Source organism: Pteropus alecto, unplaced genomic scaffold (genome assembly GCF_000325575.1).
Source record: "Pteropus alecto unplaced genomic scaffold, ASM32557v1 scaffold76, whole genome shotgun sequence".
NCBI lineage: Eukaryota > Metazoa > Chordata > Mammalia > Chiroptera > Pteropodidae > Pteropus > Pteropus alecto.
Genome location: NW_006443138.1, coordinates 8,581,058 through 8,604,752, shown reverse-complemented (window position 1 = coordinate 8,604,752; position 23,695 = coordinate 8,581,058). Strand labels below are relative to the sequence as shown.

At 36.0% G+C, this 23,695-nt stretch overlaps 1 protein-coding gene and 1 pseudogene across 1 annotated transcript in view; one reads left to right on the top strand and one right to left on the bottom strand.

The window, feature by feature from the left end:
* Positions 1-23,695, bottom strand: part of LGR5 (leucine rich repeat containing G protein-coupled receptor 5) — a 115,275-nt gene that overhangs the window by 29,618 nt on the left and 61,962 nt on the right. Inside the window, exons 3-4 of the mRNA XM_006923744.3 lie at positions 19,815-19,886; positions 11,399-11,470 (exon numbers count right to left, since the gene is read on the bottom strand). Coding sequence (XP_006923806.1) covers positions 11,399-11,470; positions 19,815-19,886 — 144 coding nt within the window. The remainder of the gene's footprint in view (positions 1-11,398; positions 11,471-19,814; positions 19,887-23,695) is intronic.
* LOC112472388 lies at positions 18,639-18,757 on the top strand (annotated as a pseudogene).

The following is a 23,695-nucleotide window of genomic DNA, read 5'->3' as shown; positions in this document are numbered from 1 at the left end:
TTGCATTTTAAGCAGTCCATGTATTAGGAAGGATTAGATAATCATGAGTGGATTTTGAAAAATATTTTAGGAAGCATTTAAGACTAAACAGATGTAGGAAGCACACCAGGATCATGAAATAATCCCCTGCACACCAAATTTAAACAACTTAGAATTCTCTGTGGTAGTGAGCTAATCTCTATGGAAAGCAGCTTCCTCACTTTTGGTCACAAATGTCCCTTCATTTGTTGTCTGGCTCCTACTTTTTACTGACTGAATGGGAACAAGTGATGCCTTTAAGGCCGTAGGCCAAGTTTTGATAATAACAGAGATAAGATCACTTGGAACAAATTAAGAGTTCGGTGGCATAGCCCACTCACAATTAAATTTCCAGTACAGCAACTATCATTGTCAGCAGCAGAAGCAGCTTCCAAACATATCAAGGTTCTGTCAACAAATGGAGCTGGAATTGTTTAGGAAAACTCAACACTGTCTTTTTCCCTTTCTCCGGCAACAACATGCTCAGCCCACGTTCAAATAAGGTGTAATTTCATCAGGGGATGAGGTGGTGATAGTTTTTGTTTGACTAGAGGTAAAGCACATATGTAAACTCTCCTTAATGATTGTACTTATGAAAGAATGAAGACTTCAGTTCAATATGAACTTCCGTGTTTTAGTTGATTATTGCCAGTTGCTTATGCATTGCAACTCCAAGTGGCTTCTAAGAGTCCTGGAAATGACTACCCTTAAAGTTCAGAGCAAACATTGCGATACATTTACAGAAAAGGCTCTCTCAGCACTAAGTCATGGGATTGTTTTCTTTGATATTGAAGTTACTATAAAAGTTTCTGCTGGATCTGGAAGTGACCCTGGAATCAGTTTCCAATGTTGATAAGTCCACTTCTCTGGATCGATGTCTTTTATGAATCACTTTTTTCCCCCCCAGATAAAAGGGTATAATCAGGCCTCTTCACTGTAATCTTAGAGTAATTTCCCACTTGAAATAAATGAGTAAGACAACGCAATGCTTCACAGTCCTAATACTCCAAGTACTAATACTCCCAGGCCCAATACTCAAGTATTCTGAGTGCAGGACTAAAATGTTTCTCTGCCTGAACAGTTTCTTCATACAAGAATCTCCCCACAAATGATACCCCTTCTAAATGCAGTGTTTTGAAGTCCATGTCCATCTGGCCTTAGTGGTCCAAACCTAATCCAGAGAGTGGTATACTGTTCACGCTCAGAGGCATTATCTGATATAATCTTAACAGAAGATCTCCAGGTTAAACCGGAGTATGGAATTAATTATCCAGCCGCTTATACATACAGGTGGTTCTTACAGAGCAAGGTTAAGATCGAGGACAAAGCAGCTGGCAGGGCACAAGTTGTGCCTATTTAGTGAGTAAACAAAGAGCTCATATTATATCAACCTGGTCTCTTTTGGGCAGCTGGATATTTTCTATTCATATGCTTGGAAAATGCAATATTTAAGTAGTGGGATATAAGGGAAACATCACTATACAGAATATGAAAGCATATATAAAAATGTGGTTCTATAATATTATCAGGAGCAATAAAAATAACATTATATATCTCTACTTTTTAAGTGTTTCTCTGTTATTTCTATTTCATACAAGTCACAAAGGTTTTTTGTGTGTGTGTGCATGAGTGTGTATGTGTGTGAGTCTGTGTGTAGGTAGCTCAGAATCTGTGAATTAGTGCAGAGATTTGGGATGAGAAAACTTGGGTTCAAGTCAGTATAGTAGCATGTGTGACCATAGCCAAGTTAATAGACTTCAGCTTTTACATCTGTAAAATAGGGATGACACCTCTCTATCTTTTAGGGTTGTTTTATGATTAAAGGAAATAATACCATGAAGCTTTGTAAACTATTAAACACCTGAAAGATTTTAAATTATTATTACTTGAAGCTGCTTAATGGTTTGTGTTTTTATCTTTTGACCATCAAAACCATTCGGAAACAGAGATAAACTCAAATTTTGCCTTAGTCAAAAGTTAGTTAAAATGAATTTTAGTCTGTTAGTGAATTTCAGTTCTGAGAAATGCAGTCTACTTCTTTCAACCCTTCATAACGGAAATGATTAAGAGGTGTCTGCAATTAGACTTAAGAGAAGTCCCCCTTATTTTTCAGCCTTTAGTATCATCATTATATGTGTGTATCTCAATATTACAAAGGGCAAAAAGTTTTGTTCCTGCTGCATTACTGAACATATCATCTTTTATCTAAAGGCTAGAGGTGGAGTCAAGGAAGCTATGGCAACTCAGTGTTCCATCCTGGGCAACTGGGCAGATGGAGACCATGTAAGAGCAAGGATGAATGTTACCCAGTATTGTGTAAACTAAAAATAAAACAGAGCCGAATGTTCACTGTGAATGCAGTTTTGTAATATCAATGTGTCTTATGTGATGAAGAGCTAGAAGGAAATAGTCAAAAAAGTCAATCTTTTATGTCAGGCAATTGCCAAAAAGAAGCACATTTTTTTACTTTGTGAAGTTTTTTCCATAATATTTTCAGGTATAAAAGGTTAATTGTATAAGTTTTCTTTTTTAAAAGAAATATTTTGTCAATCTGCTCCACATCTCTGAAAGGAATTTTTGATTTATAAATAGCTTTATTGTAGGGATTAGAGAATCTATGAAAGCATTCTTGCTGTTGTTCCAGAAAATAGTTCTTTACATATATCTTTTATATGATACCTTGCCAATGTATCACACAAATTTATATCTTTGTTTGAGAATGTCTTTGATGAGTCATTAACTACAAGGAAGAAAGCGTTAATCAAAAGATAAGCCGTTGATCTTGGCTAATTCCATATCTGAGATGATTGTAATAATGTCAATTATTAACATGGATAACTTGAGAAAAAAAAGCCAAAGGTGTGAAGAATGTTGCAGCTGCAGGTATAATAGCTTATGAGGGTTCTTTCAATAAAAAGAATAATAAAGCATTGCATTTTCATGACTGATTGCTATTTTATATTTGGATGAGCATTTTTCTTCATAAGTTTTACAGAAATGACCAACTTTTTTGTACATTTGTACATTTTGTAAGATCTATTTGAACAATTCCTCATCAAAAGACCACAGTGATTAAGTTCACTTATAAAATCTTAAGAGATAAAAGCCTTTTTTAATTATTATCTTACTTTTGCTATGAAATGAAATCATATAGTTCCAAGCTTATGTATAATAAAATTTGACAAGGTTTCTTAAGTATTTGTTATGGTGAAATTTTACTGATTGGAAATTAGATTGCATTGGAACCAATGGATCGTTAGAGTTGAATTTGTTAGGAGATCATTATAATAATATTAGGATAGAATTTTATCTATATGAACTCTTGTCGATTGAATTCATGTTGATTTGTATGAGTTCTTCATAATAATGTCACTTTTGTTGTTAGTATTTTTTTTTAATATTTATGGAATAAATACATGTGAAATTGTAATGAAATTTCCCACCCTTTATCCTAGGAAGATATTAAGCATGTGAAAAAATTTGTATATATAAACATCATGATTATATAATTGGGAATTTCTGCTTTTATTTTTCTAGTCTACATCTTATTTATTGGTAAACTTAATATAAACCAGGAAGAAAAATTATTGCCTTAGACTTAGACCTCTGAAAAAGTAAAGAAGTTTTTTTCCATTTCTCCAGCTTCAGGAGAAAGTCTGCAGGTTCATCAAAGTGCAGTAATTTTGAGGGTAGTCTGCTGGCTTAACTAGCAGCCAGATGAAGTGTCAACAGAATCGAACCTCTGTCTCTCTGGCATCAGTGAGGAGCATAAGACTTCAGTGAGAAATATATTTTAAAGTCAATTTACATTAAGTTGCTTCATTTCTCAGAGGTCACCACTGATGTGAATTTTCTAACAGGAAGATGATCTACAGCCAAAGTAACTTGAGCATTCACTTCAGTTTCATTTTGCTCCATAGAAAACAAAGACCTTCTTTTCGTCAAGGGCACCATTAGTCTCCCAGGTACCACCATGTTTTGAAATCTGGGGGTTATTTTTGAATCTTCCATTGCCTTCCAGCCAATCATTCACCAAGTTCTCTCCATTTATCTTCATCTCTGAGACTCTCCATTTCCACTGTCTAGTTCAGTCTCTTATCTCTTCACACCTGCATTACTGCAACAGCCTCTGAGCTGGTCCTTTTGCCTTTGATCTCTTATCTCTTCAATTAATCCTGTAGGCTGCTGCCAGATTAATCTCCCTAAAATTGTGCTCTAGGTCATTGCCCTGTTAGGGATCCACGACTCTTCCACATTACCATTCCTTTCAAACCCAAACTTGCCATTCTGATATTCAAAGCTCTCCAGCCTCCTTATATAGCCAAAGTTTCCTCTTATTTCTCTGTCCCAGTAAAGTCCTTCCCATAATACTTCTAGTCGTTGTATTCATGAGCATCCCCTACCTCCTGCCTATCCAAATCTCATCAGCCTTCTAAGACTTAATATTATGGTTCTTCCCTGAACCCTACGTACTCTTGAAGTGGGAAGTGCTCAGCTAAGACAATGGGAAAGCTAATTCTTGTAGACAGATCAACTCCAAACTCTTTGAAGAAAGCACTAGGGTCCAACTCTCAGCTCAGAGATGGCAAGTAGGAAAAGCCAGGGTACAGAGACAAGAGTTTGGAGGTTGTGAATGCAAGCTTCAGTCAAACTGAGGGAGATTAGCTGACCCTGGGCAGCAGTTTAGAACATCACTTAGATGTTCAATAAGAACACTGAGTGCTTTCTTTGCCCAGGTAATATACTTAGTGCTGCAGATCAAGCAGTAAATCAGGCAAACACGGTTCCGACTTTTATGGACGATGTTTTCAACAAGGTAGTCAGATAATCAAATCACTACAATGCAGTGGTAGGTGAAGGGAAATGCATGGTAGGAGAACTTAACCCAAATTTCATTTTTCTTTGAGATCCAGATCCGGATTTCAAGCTGTCTATGTGACATCTCTACTCAAACACATGTGTTCGAGACCAACACATTTCCCCCCACCCTAACCCTTCCCAAATGTAGTCTTCTACAATGTTTCTTATCTTAGCAATGGGCTTCATTAAGCATATGGTTATATAAACCAGACACTTAGGAATCATTCTCGATACTCTTCTTCCTTTATTCTTTATAACTAACTCATTACCAAATACTGGTAATTTCATCACAATATTTCTCAAACCTATCTCCTGTTTTACATCTCCACTGCCCTTGTCCTGACAAAGTTCTCCTTTCTCTCCTAGACAATTTCAATAACCCAGATCTGATCATGCCCTTTCCTGCCTAAAATCCTCCAGTGGATTCCCATTGCTTTTACGATAAATACTAAAATCCTCGACATGTTTCAAATGTGTTTCAAGAGATCTGGACCCCACCTGTCTCTCTAGGCTCGTTTTACACCTCTCGCCACCTCATTCTTCCTTCTTCAACCACATCTTCCATCTGTTTCTCGATGTACCAGCTTTCTACATTCCCCTTCACTCCCAAACCCCAACCCCACTACAAGGTTTTGCACATGAAGTTCCCTCTGTGTGGAATGCTTGTCTCTCTTGTCTTTGCAATAGGAACACGATACCCTTTTCTCATCTATAGTTTCCTCATCAGGAAAGTGGAGATAAGTTTTACCTCACAGATTATGAAGGATCAGATGACCAAATGCAAAGGGAAACACTAAAAAAGGACGATTGACCCACGTTGTAATAAATATTGTTGCTTTTTCTTCTTCAATGTATTTATTTCTGTCCTGCAGCATTACAAGTTTCCTTTCTTTTTGTAAACCTTCACAAGCATATGTCTAAAGGGGCATGTGTTTCTGTCAAACTCCTTTTCCTGGCATTAGTGCCTTCTGTTGTGTGTCCGTTCTCTGCCAGGGTTCTCTGAGGGAGGCAAGATAGCGTGGTGGAAAAATGGGCAGATTTTGAGGCCAGAAAGACCAGAGTTCTTATCTCAGACTCACATTTAGCATGATTCCATTACAAAGCCATATGACCATGAGGTCAGTTAACCTCTCTAAGCTTTTTGCTGCCTCATCACTAAGGAAGGAGTAATCTCAGCTCCTACCTCGTGAGGTTGCTGCAGGACTGAAGTGGGACGATGCGGTAAAAGTGCTTAATACATACTGGTGGTTGCCGCTTTTATAACCATGGGTGTTTAATCAGTTCCACATTCTGCCTTTGTTCTTGCAACGTTCTACTGCTTCTTGATTTACCTTTTTACAGTTCATAACAGTCCTCTAAAAAGGGGAAAAGCTTTGCCCCATTCACAATATGCCTTCCCATGGCTGTCATCCCTTTAGCTTCTCCAAAGAATTTAACCTACTTTCCAAAGTAACTTTAATTTCATATCACAAGGCTAAAAATGTTTATTTTACTTCTCATTCCACAACTTCCATATTCTCTTTTAGATATTTGTCTATCTGATATGACTGTCATGTATGTGATTTATCACAGTTCTGGCAGATAACTTGATGTAAGGATCTTTTATGCATGAGGTCTTGCAACAGCATTCACATTTTTTTCATACATGATGCCGAGGACAGCATTCTAACTGGAGCTCTCTTTTCTTGTAAACATTGTGTAGAAAGGGCTTTGCCCCTGAAAATAATTTTCTTCTAATGTTTTAAATGGGGAGGGCAAGGCAAAACTTCTCATCATAACAATTCATCGGGTACTGGTTTGTACATGGTTCCATGAAATGAACTTTCAGTATACAAGACAAAAACTCTTGGCCTCTAGAACTTCTAAGCCCATCTCCATCCCAAAACATATCTCATATGCTGACATTTCTGTGAAAAAACAAACCAGACCAAAACTACAGTGTATTTTTATTATGTAGGCTTATAATTTCTCTTTCTGGAGACTGTCTTAGTGGAAGGAGTAATGTCACTAATACGAAAACTATTGGGTTTTTTTTTTTTATTTAACTCCTTTGATCTTTTAATCGTATCCTCTTGGCTGCCTCACCTTGCTTTCTTTTTGTCTGCTCATACCTCTTTGTCTTCTGTTACTTCCTTCCCATTCTTTATCCTGAGTCTGAAATTCAATAGGCTCCTGGATATTAATAGGAGAAAACTGCTGCTGGTTCTAGGCTTTCCTTATGTTTTGCTCAACTCTGTAGGCCCCACCTCTTCCACCTCACATACTTCTCTTGCTTAGTCTCTTTTTGAACTATTATCCACAAAACCCTACTATAAAGAGTCTGAGTGAAGTTATGACATTTCACAGGGTCCAGGAAGGGGTAAGGTCTGTAGCCTTGAAGCTGATATCACAGTACGATGCATGGGAAGATCATGGTCCAGGCAGAAATTACGCATTCCTCTTAGATTTTAAAATATAGTTTGGTACTCTGAAGATGAATATTAGCTAATTGGAGAAGAGAGACAGTTCTAAAGATATGTCTAATTCTCTTTTCATTTTCTATTTACCGACCGGTTATTTTTGTGATTGTGCGAATTCCACAATTAGCTTTGGTAGTGTAGACTTGGAATAAAAACCAACATGTATTCAATAATACTGAACAAACGTGAATATGTCATTCTCTTTGATCATCTTGAACTTCACTAATGACAGTGAGATACTTGAATGTCATGAACAAATGAAGGTTTTCATAGATTGTTATTTTAATTGTTAATACAAAGGTGTGAGGGTATGGGAGGGTTAAGCTCTGAGCTTCCATCAAATCACTGTAATCTGACTCTAGCCCTGGGATGACTAGAATGCTAAAAGTTTCTTGGTGAAATACAACTCACTGTGAATTCTGATTACATTTCCTATTCCCTTCCAAAAAACAGAAAGGAAATTCAGTTATATTTGATTACGTTACAAAAAAATCCATTTGGTGTCTGGGCAGTCATGACCACATCAGAAGCCAAACGTGCACACCGTACAGGGAGGGGCTGGCTCTGGGCTACCGCGCTCAGGCCCCTGGCCTTGCCCTTTTACTCCTTAGCTGAGCAATTTGTAAGCATCAGGAGAGAGTTAAAAGAAAGAACACAAATGTACCTACGTGTTTTCGTTACGAACAAAGCAAAAATATCTTGTTTATGTGGAATAAATGGAAAATTACATCCCTTGAAACACGAGCACAATTTGTTTCTTCCTCACAGCAGTGTTACCAATTTTAGTATATCAAGTTCCTTAAACTTTTCTCAATAAAGCCAAGTCTATATGGGTGAAGCAAAGTATTCTAATGATCCACTTCAATAGTTCTCAACCAGTTTTGGTTTGTAGACCATTTTGTTAGTGTTAAAGAACACGAAAAATTTTGATTACTCAAATGCACTGGCCATACAAATCACCTAAGGATTCTGTTAAAACAAAGCTTCCAGTTAAGAGGGACAGAGAGGAGGCCCAAGGTTCTGCATATCTCAGGGGCTGCTGATGCTGCTGGTCTGTAGGCAGGGTAATACCATGTATGGCTTCCTAAAGTAATCTGTCCCAGGTTGTCAGTAAAATTAATAGTTCGATGTGAGCTGTTTCAATTAAACACAAATTAGGCAATCCTCGACTTTTACATCATATTCTATAAGTACATTATGGAAAGCAAAATGGAATGTAAAGTATGGATTTTGTTGTTATTTCATACTAAAGAGTTCAGGGGAATATTTGGAGATCATCTGAAAGAATGCTGCAGGACACTACTTTTCCCAATCTTCATTTAAAAAGCACTTAACTGTGTAATTAAATCAATTAGTGAGCACTGATGCTTGGCTTCCATCCTCAGATATTCTGATTTTAATAGGTCTAGGGTGCAGCACAGGTTTTGGGACTCTCCAGATAATTTTTCTTTGCAGCCAGGGCTGAGAAGTCTCCCTTTAGAAGTTACAAGACCAGACAAGTATATAGGGGTGATGTACTCACTGACCTGTAGAGGTCAATACAAGAGTGCTTGTATAAAACAAGGAAAATAATAATATGGAGAAAAATAGAGTGAATTCAAGAGAGAGAAAAGAGGACCCATTAGAAAAAGGGCTAAGCAAAGGTCTAAGGTTTGCTGCAGTCCGAGAAGAGCTGAGTAACTGAGTGGAGGCCTCCCAGGTGTTGGCAGCATGAATGAGACAGGTCTCACCCTCTTCCTTACTCATATTAATAAGGAAGTAGCATGAAGGCTTAAGCATAGCATGGAAAATGAATGGAGAATGGATAAGCAATGCATGTTTGTAATGACCATTAGATTCAAAACTAATGTTTTTATTTTGGAACTGCTTAAAGGAAGCAGGAGAAATACTATAAAATACCTTGACAACAGTAAAACTTTAAAGGGGCTTACTATGACCCAAACCTCCAAACTGGATTGGCAGCTCCTTCAGTTGGACGATATGGTGTCTGCGTGGTTGGTGGTTAAGTCTACGTTTATAATGCTTTCTTTTTTTTTTTTTTAAATCAAAGCTTAATTCTCATACCAAAGCAGCATAAAAAATGTAAGTGAGAAAAAGTATCACAGCAGCACAGATTGCCAACAACTCACATGGGTCCGTCTGTGGGCTGGGCGAAGGGACCCCTGACAAACATTACATAACCAGTTAGACACTGGGGGACCGAGTGTCTATCTAGATGCCTCAGTTTGGATGTGATGGGCATCATACTAGAAAGTTAACCCTTGGCTTTTTCACAGGGAACACGAACTTATAAAGTTTCAAACGTAATTGTTTTTGTGAACCAGAAACCAAATGCAAGAGACACCTGGTGAATAGTAAATGTCTAGATGGTAAGAAACTAAATCTGAACACCTTTATCAGAGAGGCACCACCCAGTTCGAGTGAACAAAAGATTCATGGTCTTCTTTTTCTCAAAGAGTTCACTTCTGTGTGTGTTCTGTTTGTGATCTTCTTTCAGCTGATAGTGGCCTTTGGTTACAAACGCTTATCCTTCTATCTTCTGCCTGCCTCACAGCTGTTTAAAGTTCCTATTGGCTACTGCTATTATCTTGCTTTCAATTCAGCTACTAGACCCCGTGCCCTTACAGACAACCCCACTGGAAAACGTATTGCTTCTCTGGCTGCTCCTTTCCTTCAGGAAAAGGCCTGTGCAACAAAGGAGTGATACTGTGATGTCATGAAGTTGCTCCTGAAAACGCCACAGACCTATCCCATGCCACAAAGGGGCCCTTGTGGGCTTGTTTATCTATAGGCTGGTGAAAACCTAGGAAGTCACTTTGTTTGGCTGCAGTGAAAAGCTTAAAATGGTCTCAAGCACAGATTTGCTTTCATTAAAAGAAAAAAAGATCAAAGGAGGAAAGTATCATCTTTGAATCTCATGTTTCTCCTGCTCTCGTGTCACCTCAGTAAAAGGTATTCAGCAAACTATATGTAATTATTCACTGGTGGATTTTTTACAGTGATTTTCGACTAGAGTCTGCAATATTTATTTGTCTTTTTTTTTTTTTAATGAATTTATCACCCTCATCATTTTAGACCAGAAGCCAGTGTTTTATTTGACAGATGACCTCCAATGTGAGTAAGATGAGAGCATGTATTACACACATGTATATTAGAAATCATGCAATATATTGTAAACTCTTTCACATTCTGATTCGATGAAGATTTATTGACCAGTACTCACGGCAGAGTCTTGCCAAATAATTACTGTAAACAATTGCTCACGACTCAAGCTTCCAAATAGCTAATTAATTAATTTTCATTTATTCAGAGGTTTTAAATCAGTGGAGGGTGGAAATTCCTGATTAAAAAGTTATGGATTCTGAGTAGGGAACACCAACACCACTGCTGTGTATGTTTGTGTGCTGTATGTGTCTATGTGTGGTGTGTGTGTTTGAGGTATGTCTGTGTGTACCTGTGGGGTTGTTTGCATGTCTGTGTGTGTTGATGGGGAAACTCTTGGTTCGTAGACCTGTACAGTGAAGCTCTAAGATTTACGATTAGATCTTAGCTTATTGATTTGAGGACACCTGATGTACATACAGAACTTACTCTCACTCAACAAATTTTATTTCAAGGCAGCTCGAATGATCTAAAAACAGAATACATTGAAGATGCCAAGATGTCTAGGTTGTGATATCCTAGATAAAAGGAGTTTTTCTAGATAAAAGGAGAAAGTATTACTCCTGATTTGAATTCAGGAGCTAAATATTACAAGGGAATGTAGGACAAGGTCCTGAAAGTACGTGTTTTGTCTGGAGAAACCAGTATGTAGAAGAGGCCTTGACTGCAGGTGTTGTGATTAAGTGTCTGGACTGAAATCCCAAACTTCAACACTGGTCCTTCCCACACATATTGTTTAAGGAGAATGCGAAGAACTGTTGCTCTAATGAAATCTCTCATTCACAACTTATTTAGGTAGGGCCCCCAACCAAGGAATTTACTAAAATGGTCATTTGGACATTTCAGTGCTTCTTCCCAAACTGATCCTGAGAACATTTTGCAACTTCAACAATACTTACAGAGACTGAAGGCTTCGCAAATTCTGTAGAGCTTCCATGGGTACCTGCCTTAGGTGATTATTCTGCAGCATTCTGTACGTTAAAACAAATAAAGAAAAACATTAAAGAAAGTTCACAGTAATTAACAATTACTGGCCATAGTGGTGCCAGGCACTGCTACAGATTTAAGCAAACGACAGAGCATCAGACAAAACCTTGGCCTTTGGGGAGTGACAGATAATTAAAATTAATGAGTGAGTATATAACATGAGACAAATGATAGGTACTACGAATGAAAAAACAAAATATGGATTTAGGATAGATGATGACAAGGAGTGAGATTTTTATTTTAAATGTGGTCATGGACGGTCTCTCTGGGGAGCTGATATTTGAGTAGAGACCAGAATGGAATCAGGGAGCAAATCATGTAAATATCCGGGAAGAGTTACTGAGGAAGTGGGAAGAGCAAGTGCCAAGGCCCTGAAGCTGGAGCTTGCCTGACTTGTTAAAGGAGCAGCAAAGAATTAATTGTGACTGAGGAGGAATGAGTGAGAGCAAGAGGTTGGGAGAAGGAACCTGAGGCCATCTCATGGAGGACTTGCAGTTCACGGATAAGGCTTCCTTTTAAGTGTGATGAGAAACTCTTGTTGAGGGGTTTAAGAGGGAAATGATGGGATCTTATTTATATTTTTAAAGGATCACTCTGGAGACTACATAGATTAGACAAAATAGAAATAAAGGTAAAATAGTTGGCTATTAAAGATTTTTTCTCTTCTTGTGCACGATCATATTTTGATGTAAATTAAATTCTTTTTGTGAGGAATTGCACTTTTGCTTGCCTAGGTTCCACTGTCCTTTTCAGAACATGAGAACTACAGAATGAAAACACCTGGCAACAATATAATAAATACATATTATTGCTAGTGGGGAAATAGCATGGGAAAAATTCCCATTAGATCTCCTATATTTTGCTACCTTATTCATAAAATAACAATAATTTTGCAATCTCTCCCTCCCCCAATCCCAGTATTTCATGGTCCACATAAGCCAGAAGCAGAAGACAATTTTGGAAAAGCAGACATTTTACAGAACTATTTCTACTTATTAGATCACAAATTTATATTTGGATTTCAGAAACAATTTGCCTTGTTCTCTCATCTCCACAATTGAAGTTTCTTTTCATTAGATGACTAGCTGGGATTCGGCCCCAGGTATGTCTAACTCCAAAGTTTGATGTACTTTCCATAGTACCTGGCAGCATTCTCTTGAGGAATATTTGCTGAATGTACAAATTCTTAGGTTGTATGGTATATTGTATGATTAAGATCTGGTGAAGGCCATGGGTTCTTGAATCTAAATACCTCTTCCCTGTGGCCTGAGGGAAATTACCCAATCTCCCCAAGTCTCAGTTACTAGTAATTATATGCCCTCCAATCTCCACCCCAGGGCTTATTGTGACTGTCTCATGAGTGAAAATATATAGAACACTATCTGCTGCATGGTGAGCATTCAATAAAATTTGGCCTTTTACAATATGAATTGATGAATCCCTTTTCAAAACTAGTGGTAAAGTGAGATTGTACTAGATGTGACATTTTAATTGACTAATAAAATCATCATCATCATCATCATCATCATCAGCAGCAGCAGCAGCAGCAGCAGCAAAAACAAACCCATGCCAGGGGTCTTCAAATTTTAAGGCTCATTAGAATCCACTGGAAGGATGATTAAGTCACAGTCTGCTGGCCCCACCCCCAAAGTTTCTGATTTAAGTCTGGGTAGGGGCCAGAGAATTTGTATTTCTACAAACCCCCAGGTGACGTTGGTGTTGCTGAGCAAGACATCACACACCCTATGCTGTGCTAAGTATCTCTAATAGAATATTTTAACCTGAACTAGAGGCTACACTGAGGTGGGAGATAAGTTCTAAGTTTTAAGTCTTGGTGAGCAAACCACTTAACCTCCCTGATCCTTGGTCTTTTATCTGTATAATGGGAATAGAATAGTATTATCTGATTGATAAGTTGTTTGAGAGTTAAAACTTAAGGGCGTTTATAATACTGTCATATACTCAATTACAGGCTCACATAGAAATAGATGTGAAAAAAATTTTAGAGATCATAAAATTTATGTTTTTCTCACCATGGCTGAGATTCTGTTTCCTAAAAAATATAATTCTGTCACTTGTATTACAATGGTTTTACTCCAGTAATTTCATTATGTTAAACTTGAATTCAACTAACATTTCATAAATTAAGAATCTCAAAATGTGTTGATTCCTTATGAACAAAGTCAAGTACTAGGGAGATCTCACACTTCACTTATCAGTTAGGGAATTGAGAAAATTGTTGCTCAAATACCATATTTTGCAAAATTTACCTGAATATTAAAAGTTTACATTTCTATGTTATTTCAGGTAGTTTTAATATAGTAAATAATTTTAACTTTAAAGAAATGTTTTCTAAGTCATTCATTGAATGATGAATTTAAATAAGATACAGGTAATGGATTTAATTGATGTCTAAACTTTGTAAGTAATATATTACTGGCAGAAAGTGTATTGAATTGTCCTTTAGGCTTTGCTAATCAAGCAGTGGAACTATTAAAATGTGGTCTTCCTAAAATATTGGAAAGGTGGAGTAGAAAATAAGAGATTTATAGATGGTTTTCCTTATATAGTTGCAAACTTTCTCAGTAGTTTTATATATTTAGCCTCAGAAAATGGAACTTAAATGAGTTTTGTTAATAACTTTTAAAGCTACTCCTGACCTATGTCCCAGCAGTTTAATTTTTTAACTACTTCTATAGTAAAACACCAAAATATAATTTAAAAAGTCACTAAGTCCTGATCTCTCCCTAAATAAAGAACTTTTGTTTAATTACTTTCAAATGACAAAATAAGAGCAAATTGTCTCCATTATATCCTTACAAGTCTCCAATGAGTTAATTAGAAAATTCTGTTTTTGTTTAAGATATTCCAGTGGGAGACAAAACAATTAAAGAGTTTATAGCACTGTGGAGTACACTTAAAACAGAAGCATTCCCAACATGGCTCTGATTTCTTTTGCAAAACTTTTTTATTCACTGCATTGACTATAAGTAGAATGTACATGAACTGAATATGGGTTTAGCCACTTTTAACTTCAACTTCATTTTTTTCATTCACATATGGGGAAGAAATGAAAATGAAACACTTTTTCTAAAGATAAAGGATAACTTGATAGTGTCTTAATTTCTTTCCTCAGAGTTTTAAAACATTCATTATTTCATACAGCATCCCTGTGCTTATTTCCTGAGATCTCCCTAGTACTAACAGTACAATTTTTTTTTTTTTTTGTTACCTTTTTTGCCAACAAGACTAAATAAGAGTATGGACAGTGAAGCAGAGGGAGATGAGATAATATGTCAAAAGGGGACTTTGTAACAACCGATAGCTTGATCATTAGATATTCCCTCTGCCTAATTGTTCTATGTTTAGATATCAAATAACTATCAAGGTTCTATCTAGAACCTGTGTAGGAATGTGAGAATTTTGGCTAATTGTGACCTTTCCTTTCTATGGTTAGTTCTACCCATCACCTCCACATGGCTTTCTGGTAGCAGATGGCAGGAAGGTGAGCCATTTCTTGACTGAATGAATAGCCTATGCAAGAAAATGAACCTTTGTTGAGGACAGTGTGGTTCGGCATCTCACTGGACTACGTATTTTGGAATTTATGATCTTCTAGAGAGCACAGTAACAAGCTTTCTGTTATAAAACAGTCCTAGCCAAGGATAGCTGTTGCTATCTTCATTTGTCCATCTTAATAGATTGTATTACTATTATCTTTTTCTTCTTCTGCTGTATGCCCTCCTTACTCTCCTTATACTGGTCAGTGCCCCAGGCAAATATTACTTTTATATTATCTTTTTCACCATGCTAGAATATAACCAGTTATTTCTTTCTTCTAATGACTTCTGGACTTTATAAAACATTTGAGAGTTTCCATGAGGGTAAGGACAAACCTGTCTTGTTCAGCATTTTATCTCTAGCACTGTGGTTCTCAATCCTATTGGACCCAACTCTCCCTTTAATAATAAATATTTTGCAGTGCCTCATCTATTATACTTAGTTACAATTCATAAAATATAGTCTATCTACATATATCATTTCAAAGAAAAAGTCAATATAATGTACTGCTCTGTGTTATATAGGAGAAATATATCACTTTTAACAAAGTGATATATATATATTGTTTTATACATGATGATCAGATGTGACAACCTTAGGAAACATTTTTATAAATGAGTCAGATATTGCCTTAATTTTTAATGAATAAGGTAGGGTGTGACAGAAATAACATGATCAGAAATTATTCTGTGCAAGACAGGGGAATGAGAGTAGAAGTTTGGTTGGATACTAGAACTAGAGTTAAAATATATAACAGAAGACACCTACTATGTATTTATAAGGGAAAGAAAGAAATAACCCTTATTAAAATAAAGATAATATGCCAAGACAAATTATAGATGTTGTGATGGAGAAAATGAGAAAGTGTGACATTCTTACAAATGAACATGAATGTTCTTACAAATGAGTGTTTCTTATAGATAAGAGTAATGTTAAAATAATTATCTATCTTTCAGGACAAGAGAGGGTTGAAATATCACAGGGAATATTTATCCTATCTCCAAATTCCATCACATGCTGAGGCGAACATTTGTTCTCCAAGAGGACACTTCAAGAGGACCGGAGAACATATCCCACCACAGGCAATGGGGAATCAAGGCTGAACTGGAAAAAGAAATCACCCTTACAGAGTTGGATACTAGAAGAGTAAGGCTAAAAAAGTGACAGGCCACCCCCAAATAAGTAAATCATTATATAATTATCACAAAATAGATTTTGCTCCAAAAATTTTAAAAGGCCATAATATGAAAGATTTATAAAGCAACCTTTGTTAATGAAATTCAGTAAGAGCTCCTTATTTCCTGCTAATTTAATGATAATTATTTTAAAGAAGTTTTACATCCCCAAGGTTATATATCTTTAATTTGTTTTGTGATATTTTGGGTATTTGTTCTTCTGCACTAACACAATTTTCAACTAAATATGAGGTTAGAAATCACAATACCTGGAAGAGACAGAATGCAAAAGCTGAATTAAATATTCAACAATTTTGAGAGGATATATTTATTCCATTTAATTTTTCCTATATAAATTATTAGGCTTATGCAGAATTTCTTGTAAAGCCTTTCAGTATTATTAAGTATGAAAGTATTATTGATTTACATTTTTTGTGGAGGGACAGTCAGAGGTCAAGTACAAGGTGGTAGAATTCTTTATGCTGGGCTATATAGCACATCAAAGGAAAGATTATTACATGTCAATCATCTGGAAAACCAAAGATACTCTCACAAATTTCCAATACTCTCCGTGGCAGGTAGAATCACTATGGTTAAGAACTATTGTTCTAACACTAAAATACTTTCAAAATATTTGGCAATTGAATTTGCTCCTTGAATATTAATATTTAAGTCAGAAAAGTAAAGAGAAGAGTGAACACAGTTCCTGGCAGGGGTCTTGCTCCTCTTGAATCCTCCTCACTTTGACAATGATTTAGCTAAACTACAAAGTCTGAACATGCCATTCCTTTGCTTAGATCTCTTCCTTGGCTCCTCATCATGCCTAGAACATAATAACGTCCATGATTTTTTGACATGAAGATACAGGATTCCTGAGACCAGAGCACTTCTATTTCTCCAAGCTCTTCTCCAGATACTCTCCACTCTCTAAATGCTTGAGTACCAACCTACTTGGAGCTGCCCGTTCATCCTGGGTACTTCCTGCCACTGTATCTATATGCACATTTGTTCCCTCGGTCTGTCACCTTATTTGTCTGGCTAATTCCCAGTTGCGCTCCAAGATTCAGCTCTTATGTCATCTCTTTGAGAGAAATATCTCTCTCAGGAATCCGAATCTGAACTATCAGACTGGACTAAATGCTTCCCAACTTTTGTAGTTCCACAGTGCCTTGCACACATCTCTAGATACACTTCCCAGAAGAATTGGAGATAATCTATTTGTCTATCTTGGTCTCACTATCTTGATCCCACAGTCTACCACTAGACTATAAGCTCTTTAGGCTGTGAATGATACTTATCGATCGTGGTATTTCCAACAGTGATTTGTTCAATACCATTTTGAGTATCACACTCAACAAGCTTTGCTGAACCCCTGACTCTGTAGAAGACAAGAAATATTGATTAGTGAGAAGAGGATAACTAGGTCTAACTCAATACCACACTTAATTCTTTTTTTTTTTCCTGGTGGAAAAGGTACATATAAATGATAAGTTTGAGAGATAACCTATGATTTTCATTTTTGAATAAGATTAGTCCAATGCTCTCTGGATAGTTTGGGCAAAATGCACCACAGGAAGAAGCAAAGTGTGTGCAGAAGTGTGTGCAGAATAAATCCTGCCTGCAGGTAGAAGCTCACATCAGATCTGAAGCAACAACTTATTCTTTAGAATACAACAGATAAACATATAGCATTAGGACTATATCATATAAAATGAAGAAAAAGTTGACAAGTTTAGAATATCCTTGTTCTCTCTGTATCATCAATCTGGATCATTCATTTGACAAATATTTATTAAGTGTCTACTATAATTCAGGCACTGTTCTAGGAGCTTGGGATAGACGAGTGGCCAAGACAGACAACATCTCTGATTTTATGGACCTTTAGTGTAATATGATACAATTAGAAATATATAATGGTATAATTAGAAAATTTAAAAATGTTATCATGGAAAAAAATCCATCAAATTTGAGTAATTCAAACACAAAGATGCAAAAATTCAAAATTATAATTTTATATAATTATAATAGCTAGCTGATATCTAATTAATAGATAGCCATATAATATAATTTATATGTATTCATATATATTCACAATTCATAAATAATTACGATGGCTGGAAAGACATTTTACATGCAGACAGACACATATACACTCTAGCTTAGTATATCCAATTTACATTTTGTTGAGTGAATTAAAATAGTAGATTCCAATATAATTAACTTAACAAGTATCCAAAATACTTAGTGGTACATGGCTCAACACAGGAAAAACATTGTCTTAGTTGTCTTTTTAAAATTTGATTTATGTGATGCATTTTGAATGGTTATAAATATTTTGCTGCATTTATGGAGACATAGATGTATTGGAGTTGGTGTTACAACTCAGAATTCTACTGCATAATAAATTAACATTGGCCTCTACGGCCACACCACCCTAAACATGCCTGATTCCTTCTGATCTCGGAAGCTAAGCAAGGTCAGGCCTGGTTAGTACTTGGATGGGAGACCACCTAGGAAGACCGGGTGCTGTAGGCGTTAAAAAACAAACAAACAAAAAAATAAATTAACATTGGGATTTTGCAATATGACAACTTAGAGATATTTCTGCCGAATAGCAAAAATACTTCAAAGGTTGCGGGGAAGTGCCAAACCCAATTACTAAGCTGACCGAAAATGGTTCTGCTGTTGAATTTAACCTTTAACGAAATATTAAGTTTAAATAAAATTACTTTTTAAATAGCCTATGAATCTCTCAGGTCAATGAAATGTAATTTCCACTGTGCAGAAATATATCAAGTGCCTTTTAGAGTTTATAACATTTATCTCGAAGAAAGGAAATAAAATCAGAATATTTTTTCTGAGATAAAATAGCGTGGTATGACTTTCAACTTGTGTTGTCTATTTTCTCTACTGACATGCCTCTTTTCTTCCTACACAGAATAAACTGAAAGAAAATTAACCAATGCATACTAGAAGAAGGAGGTAGTCAATAATAATAAGTTTTCTGATAAACAAATTGGGAAGTTGGACGTTAAATAATAAGAACGCCTACTTTTACAAGTCTCAATGAATTAACATTTCTCAATTAAGCAACTACTCAGTGTATCTATAATCACTAGCTTTTCTACATCTTTTCTCAAGTGGAACATAAACTTGGTATTTTTCAGCTGATCCTTATTCAGTGAATCGTAAGAAAACAAACTTCCCAAGTGGTTTGACAATGTGATCTCATTATGTTAGAATCATAGTGATTTATTTACTTGGTGATCAAAATGATTGAAGAAACTCTCCTTAACTTCATAACACAAAAAGAAAGGGAAATTCTCTTTTAAAAGTTTCAGTTGATAATTTTGTAATTTAGAGGCAAATAATTTTAGATATCAAAGTTAGAAAAGGAGCGATGAATTTTTTTCACACACACACCCAGACAGGTATAATATGGCTCTGTGGTACCAATGAAAGTAGACTTGAATTTAGATAAATTATCCCATGGCTCCAAATAACTTATTAGAGGAATTCAATCTTTACAAGTTAATTAGCATCCACTTGCCACTCTAGTCAGAAATATAGCAAATAACACCAGTTTACTTACAGAACTTTAAGACTGTAAAGGCCAGCAAATACTCCCTTGGGAATGTATGTCAAAGTGTTTCCGGCAAGACGTCTGTGGGTTTCAAAGGAGAGGAGAGAGAGAGTGAGCATAGTTCTCTTCATGTGGAATTCATTTAGTTGTTAAAAAATACAATTATGTTCAAACCACGAATGCCAAAAACAACTGTAAAAATACCTTCTTTTGTTTTGTGAAAAATTTCTATAAATTTCTAATAAAAAAGCTGGCAAAGGAAGTGCCTAAGAAGAAATATAATAAATTACCTATTTTACAATAAATCATCTAATAGCTTATACACTATATAAATCACTCTCCTTTACTTATTATTTTTTTAAATACAAAATCTAGGCAAGAGGATAGGGAGAAATGGGCAGTGGTTGTGAGGCTGATGGGCTATTATTTCAGATAAGATGGTAAGAGAAACTTCTGCTGAGAAGGCATTTCAGCAAAGATCTGAGCCAAGCAGGTATCTATGTGAAGGGAACAGTGTTGCAAAGCCTTGAGGTGAGCATGTGCCTGGTGTGGTTCAGAAGTTTCAAGGAGGCCAGTATGACTGGACTGGAATGACCTAGTGGGAGAAAGGCAGGAGGTGAGGTTGGGGAGGTGTCCGGGGCCATTCCACACAGGATTTTGGAGGCCACAATGAGGACTTTGGAAAAGGGAGTGATGTGATCAGATCTGTGATTCAAATAGGTTCTTCTGAGGGGACTTTTTAGAGGGGAGAATAGAGGCGAGAGTGGAAGCATGGAAATGACTAGGGCAATTTAAACGGGAGAAGCCGGGGCAGTGCAGCCGTGGTGGACGTGGCGAGAAGTGGTGGGATTTGGTGTAGAAGAAAGAAAAATCCAACCTGATAAATGATTAAGGTCACAGTGAAATGTAGGCTGCCAGGAAAGAGTAACATTTTATATTTATGATTATATTGTAGATAATCCACATGCTTTTGATTAGTTATCCAAAGTACTATACATAATACTGAAGTAGATGAATTGTGTATGACAATGACATGAGAGTTGCTTATTGAATTAAAATAAACTCAGACTTGGTTGATGATCACAGATGGTTTACCTGATTAGACAAAACTGGCTAGTAACTGTTATTTCAGTCAAAATGTCCCTAACTGTTGTGTTCACAGGCACAACTTCAACGCTACACTTTTGAGTCCTAGAACACAGCCTTGAAATGGTGACTTAACTCTTAAAGCTGCTATGGTATTGAGCAGCTTGATGGTTTCTGAGACATTGACTTTGGAAATGAAAAGGAGAGCGTAAAATTTATTTATTTATTTTATTAGTTTAAATTATTGTTAGGTATTGTTAAATACCTTTCTGTTACATTTCCTGAAACATAACTCACTTCACGTGAATTATTTTTCTTTTCTGACCCCTTGAGTTTGTATTCAGAACTTATCTGTGGAACTATTGACCTGCGTTATCAGGGGAGTTTGTCTTAAAGCAAAGGAATTTATGATGCGTTATTAGCTATTTGCTGGGCTGGTGGAAGATATATCTATCTCATTGACAAAAACAATTTAAGGAAACCATTGCCTCCTTCTTTTCTTATTTCTCTACCATGTGGGATGGTTTTAGTAATTTTAAAATTAAATACATATAAACTATATGGAAAAAACTTTCAAATGAGTAGACAATAGTGAGAACTGCACACAAATCCTTCCCGTGTTGAATTGAACTAACAAATATCGGGGCAACTTTGTTCCAACCCTAGAGAACATAGTTGGCTGAGAAGTATTATTTTTTTTTCTCTTTTTCTAAAATTATTTCACAGGGATATCTATTTTATGATCTTCATTTCTATAATAAAATACATCAAAGGAAAACTTTTGTATCTTTTCATATGATATAAAAAAGTTTTAATCCTTAAAGATACTACTCCATATATAGAGCCCACATTGTCCCACCATTGTTAATTTTACTGACTTAACTGCCATAAAAAGGAAAAAAGTCATTAAGTTACAGTAGATGCTTTTCTCTTCAAATAAAGAAGTAGGTGCTTTGGTGTTGTAACAACTAACTAAAATATTTTTGAGAATGTATGCTTTGAACCTTTATAATAATTTACTCCAAAGTAATCTGAAGGGTTTTTATTACTTCATTTCTTAAAATGGACAGACAAAATTGAACAATCTGATGTGGGCCCTGATTCTTCATCTCTGGACATTGGCTTGGAAAGAGAGAAGTGTATGGATAAAATGGGCCGAGCACTGAGAGTGGAAGGGGTTGCCTGACCTTGCTTGGGACCCTTGGGAAAATTACTGTGTAAGGGAACATGGTCCAACATGGGTCCCCTCAGACGAATTCCAAAGGCAGAGTAGCATTTTCAGAGCTAAGTGAGAGAGTCTGGCAAATTCTATCAGTCCTCCCAGGTCAGTTCTTGTGAGAACTCCTTTGACTTCAAACTCTTCATTTTTTTTTCTTTCCCTTTTTGGTTTTCTTTCTTTTTGCCATTAATTTGCTGTGCGATTTAACACAAGTCACATTACCTCCCTGGATCTCATTTCACTTATTTAAAAAAAAAAAAATGATAGGGTTTTTTCACTAAGGTCTTTTTCTTCCCTAAAATTGTTTTTATATTATCTGTGCATTTCCTGCTTACCCTCATTCTTTTCTCTCTCATTCTCCCTCTCCCTCCCTTTTTCCTTCTTGTTTATTGTAAGATTTCTTTATTGCATATCACTAACATTTTAAAAGCACTTTCCCATGTTATACAGGACGTAGAGCAAAGATTATTATCTGTAATTTTTAAGATAAAGCTCTGAAAGCTCAAAAAGGTTTTATGTAAATCAAAAAACATTGTTACTTTCCTATTTCATTTAAATGTAATCTGGTCTTTTATTGTAGGGCATGGAAGCTATGTAACAACAGCGCTACTTAAATAATCAGAGCAAAATGAATTTGAATATGATAATCTTTATGACTTAAAAGAAGACATTTCAGATGACTTAGCAGATTCATTCTGGCTCCTAGAACTTACTGCTTTATTTTCCAACTTTTACAAGGTACATGAGACCTACAGGGCATACATTCTAAATATGCTAAATTAATTTGTTCTAGAAATTTGGTGAGGGCTAACATTAGGGTTAATAGTAGTTTCCCCCCTTTTTCCATTCTGATGATCTGAATGATATTTGCCTATTTCCAGTTTTCTAGTACGTTTTCCTGCTCTGTGATTTTCCAATATTAATTTCAGTGGTTCCGTTACTATTTCTGAATTTCATTTCACTCTTAGGTATAATTCACCAAATAATTGTAAACTATTGCTTAAACATAAAATTTCTGAAGTCTCTTGTTCTCTTCTGGTGTCAAAATACTCTCACTTGAAAAAAATTATCCTAAAATAAAGTTAGCAAAATCTGTAATAATATTGTAATTTGTGACTTTCAAAAGACAACAACATGAAAAAGATGAATATAGTAGTCAATTAAGATTGACTATTCATGATTCTAAGTGGTCCTGTTGCTTTTGGGGCTATCACATTTACAGGTTTGGTTTTGAGTTTATCCATACAGGAGTCAAGTGTCAGAGTCATCAAAGAGTTAGACACAAGTAGGATGAAACTCAAAGTCAGATGTAATCTATTAATCTTGACTCTGATGACAGTAATACATTATCGTTGTAATTGAAGGAGCTTGCCATGGTAGGTTTTCTTTTATAAGATGCCCATGCTGGTTGGAAGGGCCCAGCTAACTTAGAGTTTGATCCCCTGGAGTTCATCTTTGGTAAGGTTTGCTGACGCCTACTCAGCAGCCTCAGATACAAGATTTAACATTCCATCAACTATTTTCCTTCCCATTGGAGAAAAAAGTGTCTTTCCTAATATGCCTCAAGAAATTATAGTTTTCAAAA